Source organism: Mustela lutreola, chromosome 8 (genome assembly GCF_030435805.1).
Source record: "Mustela lutreola isolate mMusLut2 chromosome 8, mMusLut2.pri, whole genome shotgun sequence".
Taxonomy (NCBI): domain Eukaryota; kingdom Metazoa; phylum Chordata; class Mammalia; order Carnivora; family Mustelidae; genus Mustela; species Mustela lutreola.
Window position 1 is genome coordinate 105,958,119 of NC_081297.1, and position 15,340 is coordinate 105,973,458.

Consider the following 15,340-nt stretch of genomic DNA (forward strand, 5'->3'; position numbering starts at 1 on the left):
CAGTCCTTTCAGTTTCTGAAAGAGGAAATTCTGTCCCCACCTGGGGAAGTTTCACTCCTCTGATATCATGCCTCTGGAACAGTGTGTTTAGGACCCCGGTATCACAGCTCCCAGTCCTGCCTACTTGACTTTAGCACTCTGGGTAAATCCAAAAAAGTCTTTTTAGAGAGACTTTGGATGATGGCAGGTGATGCTTAAGCACTCCTGCACTTTTCAAGTGGTGTAAGACTAAAGGACCATCGGCCACATTCTCTTAGCCTTAGAAGGCCTCTGTCTGCTGAAGCCGGATGAGTTCTTGTGGACTTCAGGATACCAGACTGTTAACACTTTGGGAAGGAGTCACCACAGAGTTCCCTGGGGACATCAAGCAGTGCGGCTCAATGTTTACAGAGAATCCACTGTGGACACAGAAGGGAGGGCTTCTCCCTCAAGTTGAGGCAGCGGAGAGAGAGACGTGACAGGAGCTCAACAGGGCTTCACCCCCTGGGGCATCACTAGAGACATGGACCTTTCCTAGCTTTGGGGCCACACTCTAGTATTCAGGCTGCATGGATGTCCCTGGCAGGCAGCCCGCAGAAGAGCTTGCTGTCGGGGAAATGCGACCCCTCACAGGTGTGAGCACCCCCCCCATTTGTCGGCCTCACTTGGTGGTTGCCCCCCGAACTCCAGGCTCTTGTCATGCTCCAGGCTAATACAGGTACCACTAATACAGGTACCACTATCATTCCCTTTTGTAATAGCTGACGAGCAGCATTGGTCCCACACCCCATGGATGGAGGGTCCCCAGTTAGCATGTTGGACCCAGCAGGCTCCCGAGGGTAGACTGCCTTGTTGAGAGCTTGCAACACTCAGTTCCCAGTTTTTCCTTGGAATATTACATTCGGCAAGTGTAAAATGCATTGCCTGATGGTCTTTGCCTCAGGTTTCTTAAAGCCTGTCCTTGACTGTCCTTGAAGTCTGGGGCAGAGCGTTCTGCCCTCTGGGCTCTTTCCTGGTCCACTCTCCTCCTCTTTACTAGTTAAAATGACTACACGGGCTCATCTGAGTATCCAGTGGAATGTCATGTGACAGTTCTTTCTACAGCTGCACTGACTTCCGTCCCTGTTGCTGTAGACACACATTCGGGAGGCCTTTGTTATACATGCTAAGGGCCCATCAAAGCATCTCAGACCCAAGCAGATGAGTTTCACCTCCTTCTCATCAGCAGTGGTTTAAGTGTTCTCACAGTCTGTCCGGCTGCTGCTCTGCCCACGTCCCTGATTGTGAGGATGAGAAAACAGAAAGATCAAGGACACTGAGTCAGTCACTGTCCTTCCTTTCCTACGTGCTGGTGGGGGACCGCACACTTAGAACGACGCATCGAAGTCAAGCATGCCCCGAGTCCGCGAAGGAAGCCGCTTCTAATTCTGAGCACCACAGCAAGTCGGTAGGAAGGCTGTTCTTTGCAGAGCAGCGCCAGTTCTCAAAAAAAGACATTTGTTTCTCGAAACTGTGAAGTTGTTTTTAAAATGTGGACAGGGGGCGCCTGGGAGGCTCAGTGGGTTAAGCCTCTGCCTTTGGCTCAGGTCATGATCTCAGGGTCCTGGGATTGAGCCCTGTATCAGGCTCTCTGCTAAGCAGGGAGCCTGCTTCCTCCTCTCTCTCTACCTGCTTCTCTGCCTACCTGTGATCTCTCTGTCAAATAAATAAATAAAATCTTAAAAAAAAAATGTAGACAGAATTATTAGTCATGTGGAACCCAAATCCCCTGATGTTCACTGCCCTGGACTGAATCTAGCACAAACACATTTGCAGGTGTAGTGACCTTCTACTTCTAATGAAACTGTCCTGTGGGCCAAAAAGAATGTGTTCATTCCCAGAGGCCCTCCACGTCCCCTGATGCACGGATGCATCGATGTGGATAACACAACTTTGCGGGAATGCAAATTACATGTGGGCTAGGGCTGTGTGCCCTTTCTCAGACATGCCAGTTTTTTGGTTTGTAGTTACATTTTCAGACTTAGGGAACTGCAGCCTTATTCGTGGAAGGGTGCGAATCATGCCATGCATTTTGAAATTGTTGGGGAATATACCAAGAAATGGAACGGGAAAGGTTTGTGGCATTTCTCTGGTTAATTCAGCAATGCACCTCTTACACTGGAAGGTGGAAAAGTACTTAGGGTGAAACCCAGAAGCTGGAATCATCCCGCCCAAGCCTTTCCTTTACAGTTAGGGAAACAGAGGCACAGAGAGGTGAAAGACCATGGCGCAGTTACCCAGCGTGACAGCAGCAACATCTCGAGTGAAGCCCCTTTTCTCTCAGATCAGGTAGATTCCTGCTGCCCCTTCTTTCAGTCCACCACTCTCCCCCAGCTAATTGAACCTTTCAGGAAAACACAACATCTAGAGGAGTATTTCTCAAAATAGACTTCACAACCTCTGGGGTCGGAATCACCTTGGATGCCTCTACCATGCAGATTTCTGGGACTTACCCAGACCTGCTAAATAAAATTGAGGCTGGGTATCTGTATTTTTTTTTTTTTTTCACAAGCCCCTCAGTCATTCTTATGCACATGAGGGTTGAGAACCATTAACCCAGGGCTTATAAAAAGGCAGGTAGCACGTGCACTTTTAGCCTAGCTGAACTGATCTCGAGGAGATAATCATTCACTGTTCCTTGCTGTTCTCTGTGCCAGTCATGTAGTGAGTTGAATGGAGCTAATGATGGTTCAAAGAGTAATTGCACTGACTTCCCTGTTTTCCTAACGCCTGGTCTGAGCATAACTATAACTATTAATATTAGTTCTTTTTGCCTACCTGACAATATTTATCTGCGGCATTTTGCTCTGCTCTGCTTGCTGGAAGGGAAATGAATGCTTTGCAAGTATCCTTAAAATATTCAAGCCCACTCCAGACTCTGTTGATACACAGTACCTGGCCTTAAAATGTCTCGTAATGAGGCCACAAATAGTTCAGTCAGAGTCCCAATTACCTTTCCACGCAGGTAATTATTACTTCTGCCATTTGAGTGAAATTTCAGTACATTGCTTATGGCAATAAATTGAGGGCCATATTTATGTTCTCTCCTTGCTTCTATTCATAGCATAGTTTTAAAATTCCATTTCTTTTGGGATATAGCTCCAAACTGTCCTTCCCTATGAATTTGTCTGATAATAAATAAAGTAATACCATAATCTCATCCCCACCCCCCCAGCTTCTAACAGACTTGAACAAAAGCAAACAAAAACGCAAACACTCAATTTACCCTGCGTAAGGGAGAGTACCATATTTCATGGCCGACTAGCAACTGAACAATTCTGTAAAAATACTGATCTGTGTTGTAGAAACACGACATCATGGCACTTTGGAAGTCTCATTACGGAGTTTAACAGGTTTTGTGGTATGTTTTGCAGCATGCTCTTTCTGACAAGGCATGTGTGAAAGCCTTTGACCCAAAGACAACTTGCTTACAGGAATGCCTTATCACCACTTTCCAGGAAGCCTACTTTGTTTCAGAAAGTTTTGAAGAAGCCAAAGAAAAGATGAGGTAGACTTGTTTTTCTTCCATCTACAGAAAATAACTTTTTATTTCTTCTGGCTCTGTTCCTTCCTTCTCTCTGTGTCTCTTCTACCAGTGAGAGTTGATCGCATATCCTTCTATCTCCATTTATTTTGCAGGGACTTTGCAAAGTCAATTACCCGTCCCTTCTCCGTGTACTTCAATCCCTACACACAGAGTATTGAAATTCTGAAAGACACCCGAAGTATTGAAAATGTGGTGCAGGACCTTCGCAGTGATTTGAACACAGTGTGTGATGCCTTGAACAAAATGAACCAGTATCTGGGGATTTGATGCCTGGAACCAGTGTCATTGCCAGTGTGATCTTTTGGGGGCTTAGCAGCAATTCAGTCAATGTCATGTAACACTGATGACTTTCTGTGTTGTGTCATGGCTTGGCTAGTAAGCATGCAATTCTGTATATCTCTATCTACGTGTAATTTACTGTGTTAATGTGTGAAACACCATAAGGAACCCAGTGACTACAGATAACCACTCATTGTTTGAAATGTAACCTGTTTAAACGTCTTCAATAGATTTGACCTTTCCTGCTTGGTGTCCTTAACCAAACTGCAGCTCTTTAAAATTGGTAACAAATAGCCCTCTTCTGATTCTAGCTTATTACTTTTTCCTTCTCAGATCTGAGCTTTTCCCCTATGTTCATTAGATAAAATGAAAATAGCAGTGAAACTGTTTCTATAGCCCCAGTGTTTCCACAGCATTATTTGAGATAAACCCAGAATTGTGTGAAACCTCCCACCACATTAACAAAAGATTCAGTATTCTGTTTCAAAAGGGAAAACTAGTGAGCACACTAGTTGGAAAGGGTTTTCAATTGAGTATTTATACAATGTAAGAAAAGAGAACATCTTACAATGGAACAGATAGGGGACATTGACCATGTAGAAACTGAGGGGTGACATGCTTTCCAAAGAATTTTGGAAGAAAATGCTTCCAGAGGGGCCATTAGGAAACACTAAAGGGTGGGCAAAAAAATCTTGAGACTATGAATTTTATGCTGGAAGAAAGTAGGTTATCATGCTCAATTGTTTAGCCCATTTCTCTTAGAGAACACGAATATCAGAGAGCTTCGATTTCAGAGCTGTGGAAATGGATCTCAGAGAGCTGAAGTGCTAGGCACAGTCAGCATGCACTAACATTTACAGCCTGCTGCACCCCACTTTTAGATCGCTGAGAAGTTCAACTTGGTGGATTTGTGTGTAGTCAGAGAAGGGAAACCAATACTTATCACAACTAAGGTTTATCACTAAAGAGGATTTGGTTTGTGATCAAGGGCTGCCAGTAGTACAGCTGTCTCCCCCCACAGCTCCAAGCCAAGCCAGGTCTCTTGAGGACTTGTCCGGTTTGCCCAAAGTTTGGGCAGATTTGGGCCAATGGTAGTGATACACCACACATGTCTGGTTATCTCTGCCCTAAGAGGTATCATCAGGTGATTAAGTGAACAAATAAAAAACGACTGAATGCGTGAATAAGTTTCTTCTGATTCTCTGAACAAAAACAACCACGGTTCCTCTCATGCTCCTTTCGTCATACAGAATGCTGGGTGGGGGGAAGAGGGGCTGGGGGAAAGAAGAGAAGAAAAAGATGACCAAATGATTTTTAAGTTAACAGCTCTAAAATATTTGCTTATGCAATTTCCAAGGTGTTTTTTTAATAACAAATTGCATGTAATTTCAAACTAATTGATATCATACGGGGCCATTTGGAGTCAGAAACTTTTGGACTACATATACTCAGGGAGGACATGACAAAGAGTAAAAATATGACTCAGAGTGAGGTAAATGAAAATAAATCAGAGGTTTGAATAGAGGTTCCTTAACTCCTGAGGGAGGATCTTTCATTTCTGAAGGATTCTTGGAACAACTGAGTTTTGGAAGGGGATTTGGTAGACAGAAAGTGAGAGTCATGCAACTTAAAATGCAATTTTGTAAATAATATTCAGTTAGACGCCGTATAGTACATAATTAGTTTTTGATGTAGTCTTCAATGATTCATTAGTTAAGTATAACACCTAGTACTTCAATGCTATTTTAGATGAAAGAGATAGTACCTTGAAAAATTATTGGTGTTAGAGAAATGTTGAGCTAGCTGAACCAAGAGGACCTAGAATGATCTAGTAGTTGTGCATTTCAGTAATTTTATAGGTCCCCAAATACATAATTTTTTATATCTTGTTCACTAGATTTAGATGATCCTGAATAATTATTTACTTATAAAAACTAACCTAGAATAACCCAGAACAATAAATCCAGAAATTTCCAGAACTAGTTGCTGAATTTTCTCAAAGAAGGAAATTGGCTGAGAAACTCTTATTGTTTGCCTTCTATGTTGTTTACATAATTTGGGTTTGCTTTACCCACCCTTACAAAAAAGCCGTAAATAGCCATTAGGTTTTTTTCCCTTCTAGCCCCATGAAAGGGGAGGTTTTCAGCTAAGTGGACTGAAAGAAGAATTATAATTAATTATAAACAAACGACCTCAACAAAAATAATGTTTGAGCTATCTTTTGATTTGTCTTGTAGTGGCATCTTCTTTTTTCTTTTCTTTTAATATGTGCAAAATCTATGTTGTTTCAAAAATAGAAGAGTTGCAAAGTAAATAGGCTTTCCCACAGAGCTTATGTAGGTATCATACACGGTGGAGGAATTACTTGATTCTTTTTAGACTTGTTCTCCATTTGGAAAATCAGTAATGATGGTTTTCACCGTGTGAAACAATGGAATCATGGTTTTCATTTGTTGTGAGCATTTAACACACAAATGCCATTACAACTAATGGTGGGAAAAATCCTATAAAATTTAATGGCCATCGTAGGAAAAGTGTTGGCAGAAAAAGACCCCGAATGGAAATCGTACAACAAGATAATCACAGCTAGCTTCTCATCATATTTGATACCTGCTCTGTGTAACCATTTGTCTCCGTTATGACTCATGACTTCAAGCTAAATGAAATAGAATCAAGGACAATTATAAATTTGAAGACACTTGCTCACTGTTGTCTCATTGTGCATTGCTACTTTATTTTGACTTTGCTGCTAAATTCTATAACAAGCTAATCAGAAATCAACAAGAGATTTCTAGTAAGACCAGGTTTTTATGCATCACAAATTAGCGAAAGACAGCCGGAATCTGATTAGTCCAGGTTTTTTTTTTTTTGAGCATTTTTTCTGTTATGAGTTAGGATCAGGCATCCAATACATTCTTGGATGATCAGTTTATTTGGCATAATGAGAGTTCAATAGATTGTTCATAAATAGCATCTTTTTTTTTTTTTTTAAGATTTTATTTATTTAAGAGTAAGAAAGAAAGAGAGAGAGTGCAGGCAGGGGTAGAGATGGAGGGAGAGGCAGACTCTCTGCTGAGTAGGGAGCCTGTTGCCGTACTTGATCCCAGGACCCTGGGATCATGACCTGAGCCGAAGGCAGACACTTAACCAACAAAGCCACCCAGCTGCCCCATAAATTACATGTTTTAAAGTAGGGAACTTTGACCCAAGGTTGTTATTTATTTATTTATTTATTTATTTATTTATTTTTTACACTAGTGGTAAAGGTTGTGGAACTTGGGTTTCTGGTTTAGTCTCATTTATTTACTGTGTAATTTAGAAATGATGCTTGATAGGGATGATATATTTGTGCTTGTCTTGCTTGCACGTAGTAAATGGGCCTCAGCCTAATGAATGTAAAGTATTGCAACATTTACCAACATGAAAAGTCTAAAATGAAAAACAGTGTGCTTTAACGTGGGAGCAAATAGAAATACAACGTTTCATTTTCAAATGGAGTCATGGCTCACATCATCTCATTTTCTTCATTCGAGAAAGAAAACATTAACACTCGATGTAGTTGTCCTCCAATTCATTTGATCTAATTTTCAACTTCTAAAGAATCAAACACTGATGCTTACTCTCATGAACCTTGTCTTACTTATAATGAAAAAGAAAGCAGTCCAGAGTTTTCTAGTGTGTCTGAGTTTGTTTTTTTTTTTCTTTTTCTCCTTCTTCAATTTCCAGAGGCATTCTCTTATTTTGGGAAATGATTCTTGTGTAGATTGACATATTCTGGGAAGAGGCAAGGGAATTAATAGTGAGACTATTACACTTCTTCTAATATAAGATTAACGTGTGTTCAAAAGAAACTAGTTCTGGAACATCAAACAGTGATGCTTTATAATATGACTTGGGTCTCAAAACATTTATTCAGTGGCTTAGACCATATTGGGGACTATCTGAGATACTTTTCTAGACACTGAGGATATAGCGGTCAATAAGGCAGAGAAGTGTATGCCCATTTTGAACTTATATTCTGGTGGACAGATACAGGAGAAAAAAACATTATTTGAGACCATGGCAAGTTTTATGAAGAAAATAATTGGAGGGATAAGGAGCAATGGGCAGGGGGAAGGAGTAAGGTGGTCAGGGAAAGCTTTTCTGAGCAGATGGCATTTGACTAAGAACCATAGGATGAGAAGAAGCCAGGCATGAAGAGACCCATGGAAAGAGGGTTTCTGGAAGAGGGGGCAGTGAGATTATAGCCATGGAAAGGCTTCAGAGGAAGGACAAGAGGGCAGTCTGGGAGGCAAGGATGAGATAATACAGGGTTCCAGAGGGAATCGGGTTTTTGTTTTTTAAGTTTTTATTTATTTATTTGTTTATTAGAGAGAGAGAGAGAGAGAGAGAACACAAGTGGGAAGAGCAGAGGGAGAGAGAGAGAATTCCTAAGCAGACTCTCCTCTGAGCACATTGTTCAACAGGGGACTTGATCTCATGATCCTGAGATCATGACCTGAGGCAGAAACCAAGAGTGTGTTGCTTAGCAGACTGTCCCACTCAGGAGCCCTTGGAGGTCAGTTATGTTCTAAATGGGGTGGAAAGTAATGGGGGGAGGGGGCATAGCAAGACAGTGGCAAGATCTGATTTACATTTTTAAGAGGTTACTCAGGCTGTGGTGTGGAAGTGAATTGAAGAGGGATGTGATGGGAGTGTGGGGTCAAACCAGTTAGGAGGCCATTGCAATACAGTGTCTTGCTGGATCATGGTGGACACTATTAAAAGATGTTGTGATTAAACAAGTTACTAAATTGAGTGGGTGGATTAGAACTGTCAGATGAAAAATTAGGAAACTGCCGTAACTGGTACCTGGATTATCATTTGACCAGGGAAGCAGATATCCAATGATATCCTGTGTCTTCCGCAAATACAGAAAGCTTCCTTTGACAAAGCAACATCATGTTACACTTTCCATGGCCAACTTTTAAGGATAAAAAGCCATGCCGATTTTTTTCCCCTTGTGAATCACAAATACTAATTGCGTAAGTAAAAAAGAAGTAGAAAATGAGGCATTCTTGGTGCTGATGGGTAGTGCTGACTTTAGGATAATTCAGGACAAAAAAGCTCCCTCATCTCCTGGTACACTGAACTTTTGTGTTCACCATGCCATCCAGCCATTTGGTTGGGAGTGGACCATGGAAGTCTAAGTGAGTCAGTTGTCTATTTCCATTCTTCTTGCTGCTTCCCATCTCCCCAGATGCATATTTCAGGTACCCCAGAAAGCTTCCCTTACCATGATTTCTTCCTCTCCCCAAGAAGGTTGTGTCTGGTGCAGCAGCTGGGTGTATATTTCCTTCTTGGGGAAGATCATAGTGAGCCTGATGTTTGACCTAAGGGCATCTGTGGTCATGATATGCCTGCAAATAGCATTCTCATAATCCAGTCTGGATACAGTTTTCATAATTGAACAACGAAAACATCTGACAGATGTGGGTAGGGTAATTTCAAAGCTCATGGCACTGAGAAATCAAGTTCATTTTCTGTCAGAATCAAATCTTTAAAACAGATGCAAACCTAGCCCTCATATTTAGGTTGGAAAAGATAATATTAATAATAGGAAGGTGGTGGGAATTTCCTGGCGCCTCCTTCACTCCATCCAGATCCCTTGCAGTCCTTACTTTTTAGCTTGTTAATTTTCATGGAACTAGCAAGATGCTGATTCAGTAGGTCTATTATTCCCAAAGGATTGAAAACCACTGAACACATCTAATGTACAGCTTGCCCAATTTTAGTGAACAGCTAACTTCACAGACGTTAATGAGGCCAATTATTGGCAAGTGAATTTGAAGTGAAGAACACATTAGGTTTACCACTATAGCAGTTATTTGTTATTGGGATCGATCGAGGCAAACTTCCGTTTGATCATTACATCTGATTGATCACGGCACATGACATTATGAAAGAATGAGGTTCCCCAATCAGATAGGTACTTGGAAGAAAAATCTCTACCTTGCCAGGGCAGAACATGTTCCCCTATCCATTTCAGTGTGAAAGCCTAGCCATTAAGTTGGAATGGATCCTAATTAAGCCTCCTCACAAATCTCTAAAACTTTTTGGTCTTTCCCGTGGAACAGAGTTTAAAAGAAGCTGAAATTCCTCCCTTTCTCTACGTACAGTCAATATCAAAGAAAATAACTTGCAGGGTAATACTTACTGCTGAAAACCAGTGCAGACACAGAAATCCTGATTTGAAGTGGCATTGGAAAGTATAATTTGATTCACCCAGCCAAATGATTACAGCAAGTACAGATCATCAGCATAGCCCACTCCAGCACGTTGGATTGGTGATCAGCTGACAGCTAATTGCCAGGATGAGTCTGCCTGGGAACAGAGGGAAAAGTCCCCATGACTCCTACGGAGCCTGGACACAGGGTTTTCCATGTTGGAACTATGCGTTTGAGGATGGTTGTTGCTCTGCTTACACTGGCCAGCTGCTGTTTGCCTCTCTTCTACCAGTAACCGTGACTCTCCCTTTCCTTTTGTGAACACCCCCCTACACTCTGTTCATTCCTTGGGTAAAGCTGACTCTCTCAGTTCTGGGGATGGGCTTATGGCCAAGGCTTTGTCAGTGAGATTTATTATGGTGACTGGTGCAGGGAGGGGCCATGAGGTGGGCCAATTAAAGTCAAACCCTGGCCTTTTCTGGAACTCTTGGGAAAGAGGCATGCTGCTGTCTTTCTTCCATGACTAGAAGGTGGTAATTTATGAGTCTAGAATTTCTAGGAGCCACCAGGCAGAGAATGTAGGACCAAGAGCAAGAGATAGAGATGATGTCCTAATGCTATTGTCAAGCTCATGGCTTTAGCTGCACCTGAAGCTAAGATGTACCTTTGGACTTGGCCAGGTGTGTGAGCTAATGCATGGCCCCTCCTCCCTTGCTCTCATTTTCCTGCTGTGGCCATGGGCTCCAAAAAAAGCACTCATGCCTAGGATAAAAGCACAAAAAGGAGAGGCAGGAGATTTTAGACGTGCTTTTTTTCCCCACAGTTTTCCTCTTGGTTTTGGAAATCACAGCTTCCTGGAGAAGTACTATTTATATCCTTTTGGTTTATTCTGTGCCACAGAAGTCTGGGATGTCTGACCTGTTTATCCTCCTCTAATGCTGGAAGCGGTATGACTTCTTCCGGTAAGATATGGTCAGCAAACTTGCTCAATGGAAGGGTTTAATTGGATTCTAAGTGACTCTCTGAGATTCAATCTGGAAGCCACTGATTTGTCCCATAGAAAAAGAATATCAAGGCTAATTAAACTTAAGATACTTGGATAAGGGACGCCTGGGTGGCTCAGTGGGTTAAGCCGCTGCCTCCGGCTCAGGTCATGATCTCAGGGTCCTGGGATCGAGTCCCGCATCGGGCTCTCTGCTCAGCAGGGAGCCTGCTTCCTCCTCTCTCTCTCTGCCTGCCTCTCTGCCTACTTGTAATCTCTCTCTGTCAAATAAATAAATAAATCTTTTAAAAAAAAAAGATACTTGGATAAGACTTTTGTTGTACCAGTTTTTTTTTTTTTTTTCATTGTTTTTGTTTTTACTGTAAGTGTTAGGAGGATCTGGTTTGCAGTCGAATTGAGCAGCTCTAAACAAAATTCTCAGATTCTAGAAAGAGAACATGGGCTCTGGAGTCTGGTAAATAGAAGTACATAGTCTGGTTTCTCTGCTTACTAGCTGGGTGATTTCTATGGATATACTGACACTTTCTGAGCTCCAGTTTCGTTTTCTGCAAATGGGAATGAGAATATGTTTTTATAGAATTATCATAAAAATTAATTTTACATATATATATCTAACCATAAAAATTACATCACAAAGGTTAATTTTTTTCCCTTCTTGTTTAAAATCATGAGCCCTTAAACATCTCCAGCGTTTCTCACAATTTAGATTATGAAATCATTGTATCTTAATGGCCCAAAGAAGTACCATCCAGTGCTATGGGTCATTGTTTTTATTTCTGTGACTTTTCATACTTCCATTTGACCAGATGTTAATAGGACTGAGTCTCGTTCAGATGTGAATCTGTGGGCTTGTGATCATTTGCATGATGGCCTTAACTCAGTACCTGGAAATTCAAAGACAACAGATATTCCCTGATTCAGTGACCTCAGAGATGTTTTTCAATTTCTCTCTGGACATCAAAATTTGTATCTATGAAATGGGGCTAAAAATATAAAAACCTGTTTAAACTAATGGAACAATATAAAAGGTTGGAACTTTCCGGAAGAAACACACTAAGAAGATCAAACTATTATTCAAAGTTCATTGAATCATGATAAATTGGCTCTGGGCCAGTCTACAACTCTATCTCAGAAAAACTGAGCCAGAGGTCCAGGTTGGTGGGTCCATGTTTTAGTCATCAGTCCCTCTACTAAAAGGCAGGCCCAACCAACCTCTTCTCTCTCAGAGGCACTGCATTCCCAAGGCTTCATTTCAGAGAGCAATTGCTTAGGGCTGTCTCTAATGAGAATAAAGTCCTGGTCAGAGGGAATAAATTAAGTTCAGAATATAAATGCATATTATTTGTAAAGCAGGAAAGGGAGGTGCTAAGTGAAAAGAGGAAATTGGAATATTATGTATTGGGAGAGCAATTCGCTTCATCCTTGGAGCTAATGGACTGAACAAAAAGTGAACAATTTGTTTCGTGTGATGATTCGCTAACGCGAACCGACGAGATTTCCATTTCGGAGTCCCATTGCACATTCAGCTGCTTGTTCTGTAGAGCAGTAGCACAATTATCTGTCTATCTACTGCACTGCATAAACAGGATGGCTGAAATGTGTGTGAGGAATAGCCGTAACTGCTTAAATCCTTCCTGTTTAAGGAAGGAGCGAGGGAAAGGCAATATGGAGTGTCTCCTACTTGCCTTAAAATAACCATCTGTTTCCTTTGTGATGTCCTCTTCCCTGGAGAATTCACTTTCAGAAAAATATTCTAATATGGAAAGGGGAGCTGTAGCTGGATTTAGAATTACTTGGAGCTTTATTCTGACATCCTTGTCATCTTGGTTTTAAATTAAACAACTTTGAATATAGTGCTCTTTCTAACCACCAGTGTAGACATTATCCTTGTGATCGCCTTTACATGAGGACTGAGGTTAGGTGGGACAAAAACTGACATGTGGGGAGAAGGGACATTGGACATGTGAACTGAAATGAAGCCTCATTTCAGGAACCATTGTAATAAAAATCTGACCGACTGTTAGCTTTATCTTCAATTCCTGAATGTTTATTTTGTTGACTTTTGTTTTTGTATTATTTTGTATCATTTGGGTTGGTTTGGCCAATGTTGGGGAGCTTTCATACATATGGCTCATGGAGCCCAAGAGCAGGGGTGCAGTGGGCCGGCAAAAAGAGCTGGTAACTGGAAAGACTTTAAATTTGCTCTCTGTTTTCACCTTTGCCTTCTCTGCACATCTGCTTCATTCTACTTTCTGGGACTTTTTTTTTTTTTTTTAATCTTCTTTAAAATCTGCAGATGGGATTTTCATACTTACCCATCTGCGTGGTAGAATATGGGGACTTCAGAACTCCCGAGTTTTACATGTTACAGTTTTTTTTTTTTTTTTTTTTTTTTTTTAACATATATTTTTTATATACATATATTTTTATCCCCAGGTCTGTGAATCACCAGGTTTAGCGAGAGACAGACTCACTGCATCTGAATTCAGATTTCAAGTTCTTCGGAAAGAGAATCTGAATATTGCAGTATGGGTCAGCTTCTGTTTATGGTCTAATTGACTGTGGACAGAATGGAAGAGTAATGTGGCTTAAATATGACTGCAGAGACTGTTTCCTATGAGCAGGGAGTCGGTTCTAGGAGAAGATGGATTGGGTAGAAACTCAACCAGGTTTTTATTGTTCAGACTATATCTATTGCCCCATTAAAAAAAATTATTGTGCCTAATGGAGCTTGTCCCTAGATCTTAAATGATGAGGCTTCAGGTGGGTCTTTACCCCTGATATCTCATTTTAATCACTCCCTTTTGCATGTGCTGATTTTTCATCTAATGTCCTAGTTTTTTGAGTGGATGAAGTGAGCTTATACTAGTGGTAACACCACCACTGGTCAGTCCATTCTCCCCCTTTTTACTCTCTCCCCACTTTTGTACTTGACATCATCTAACATGCAGGCTAGAAAGACCCCTTGGTGGGCTCTAAAGGCGGTGAGCAGAGAGGAAAGAAAATGAGAACAGAGGAGGAGCATGAAGAAAAGTAGGAGGATCAAGAATGTGTGGTCCTAGAAGCCAAAGAAGAAGAACTTTAAGGGTTAAGGGATTATGGACTCCAAATAACTGGGCCCTTGGCATGTAGAGGTATGAATGGAACACCTGTGTCCTGGATATAATCATGAGCATAGTCAGTCAAGTTCCATGCATGTGGACCATATGTTCCTACTCAGATTCCTACCTTATTACAGGAGTGATATTTTCCTTTCTTTGGAACATGAGGTTAATTCTTCTATACAGAAAAGGGAATATTACTCAGCATTGAAAAAGGAGGAAGTCCTGCCATATGCAACAACAAGGATGAACCTGGGAAACATTATGTTAAGTGAAATAAGCCAACCACAGGACACATTCTGCATAATTCCACTTATAAGAAGTTTCTAAAAGGGTCACACTCAAAGAAGCAGAGAGTAAACTGGTGATTTCCAGGTTTGGGAAGGAAGGAGAAATAGGGAATTCATCCATGGACAGAAGGTTTCAGTTTGCAGGATAAATAAGTTCCAACAATCTGCTATATGACACTATGCCTATTAACAACACTGTATTATGCACTTTAAAGTTTTGGGGAGAGTATAGATCTTATGTTGCGTGTTCTTACCAGAACTTATCTCCACCTCCCAAAAAACCCAGTCTCCAAACCAAAACCAAAACCAAAATGAAAACAAAGGGATATGAGGTGATGGATATGTTTAGTACCTCAGCTGTGCTGATGGATTCACCGTGTGTCTAAATTTATCAAATTATAAACATTATATATATGCAGTTTTTTTGGTATCTCAATATACCTCAGTAAAGCTGTTAAAATATTCATAAATAAAAAAATTGGAAAAGAGGATTGGATTATATAACCACTAAATTACTTCCACTTTCAAAATTCATTTAACATATCTATAACAATATCTCTAGGTCAGCTCTTTCCCAGACTCCATAAAACCTATTTTTCTTCAGTCATATGGTCGTTGAAGGTTTTCAGAGGTGATGAATCTGCCAGAAAGTGTATTAACATTGTTGACTATTTCTCAGGGTCCACCCACCATAGAAAACACCCGACCTTTCTATACCTCAATCACCAATTGCAACTTTCTCTGACCACTTTTAGGAGACCTTCTCTGGGGCCAGTTTGAGCCACATGGGCAGATAAAACTTTTTTTTTTTTTTTTTTTTTTTTTGCTTTCTTTTCTTTCCACGTCCACAAGCCGCTCTCTCACAGAAATAGTGTGCTATTTTTTCTATTGCTACT

The 15,340-nt window shown here is 41.0% G+C and overlaps 1 protein-coding gene across 2 annotated transcripts in view; it reads left to right on the plus strand.

Annotated features, from left to right (window-relative positions):
* The window catches only part of TPH2 (tryptophan hydroxylase 2), a 97,151-nt gene extending 92,131 nt beyond the window's left edge, over positions 1–5,020 (plus strand). For both annotated transcript variants that reach the window (XM_059186344.1, XM_059186343.1), the window contains exons 10-11: positions 3,393–3,526; positions 3,658–5,020. In XM_059186344.1, the coding sequence (XP_059042327.1) occupies positions 3,393–3,526; positions 3,658–3,832 (309 nt within the window). In that variant the 3' untranslated portion in view covers positions 3,833–5,020. The remainder of the gene's footprint in view (positions 1–3,392; positions 3,527–3,657) is intronic.
* Positions 5,021–15,340: the final 10,320 nt, after the last annotated feature.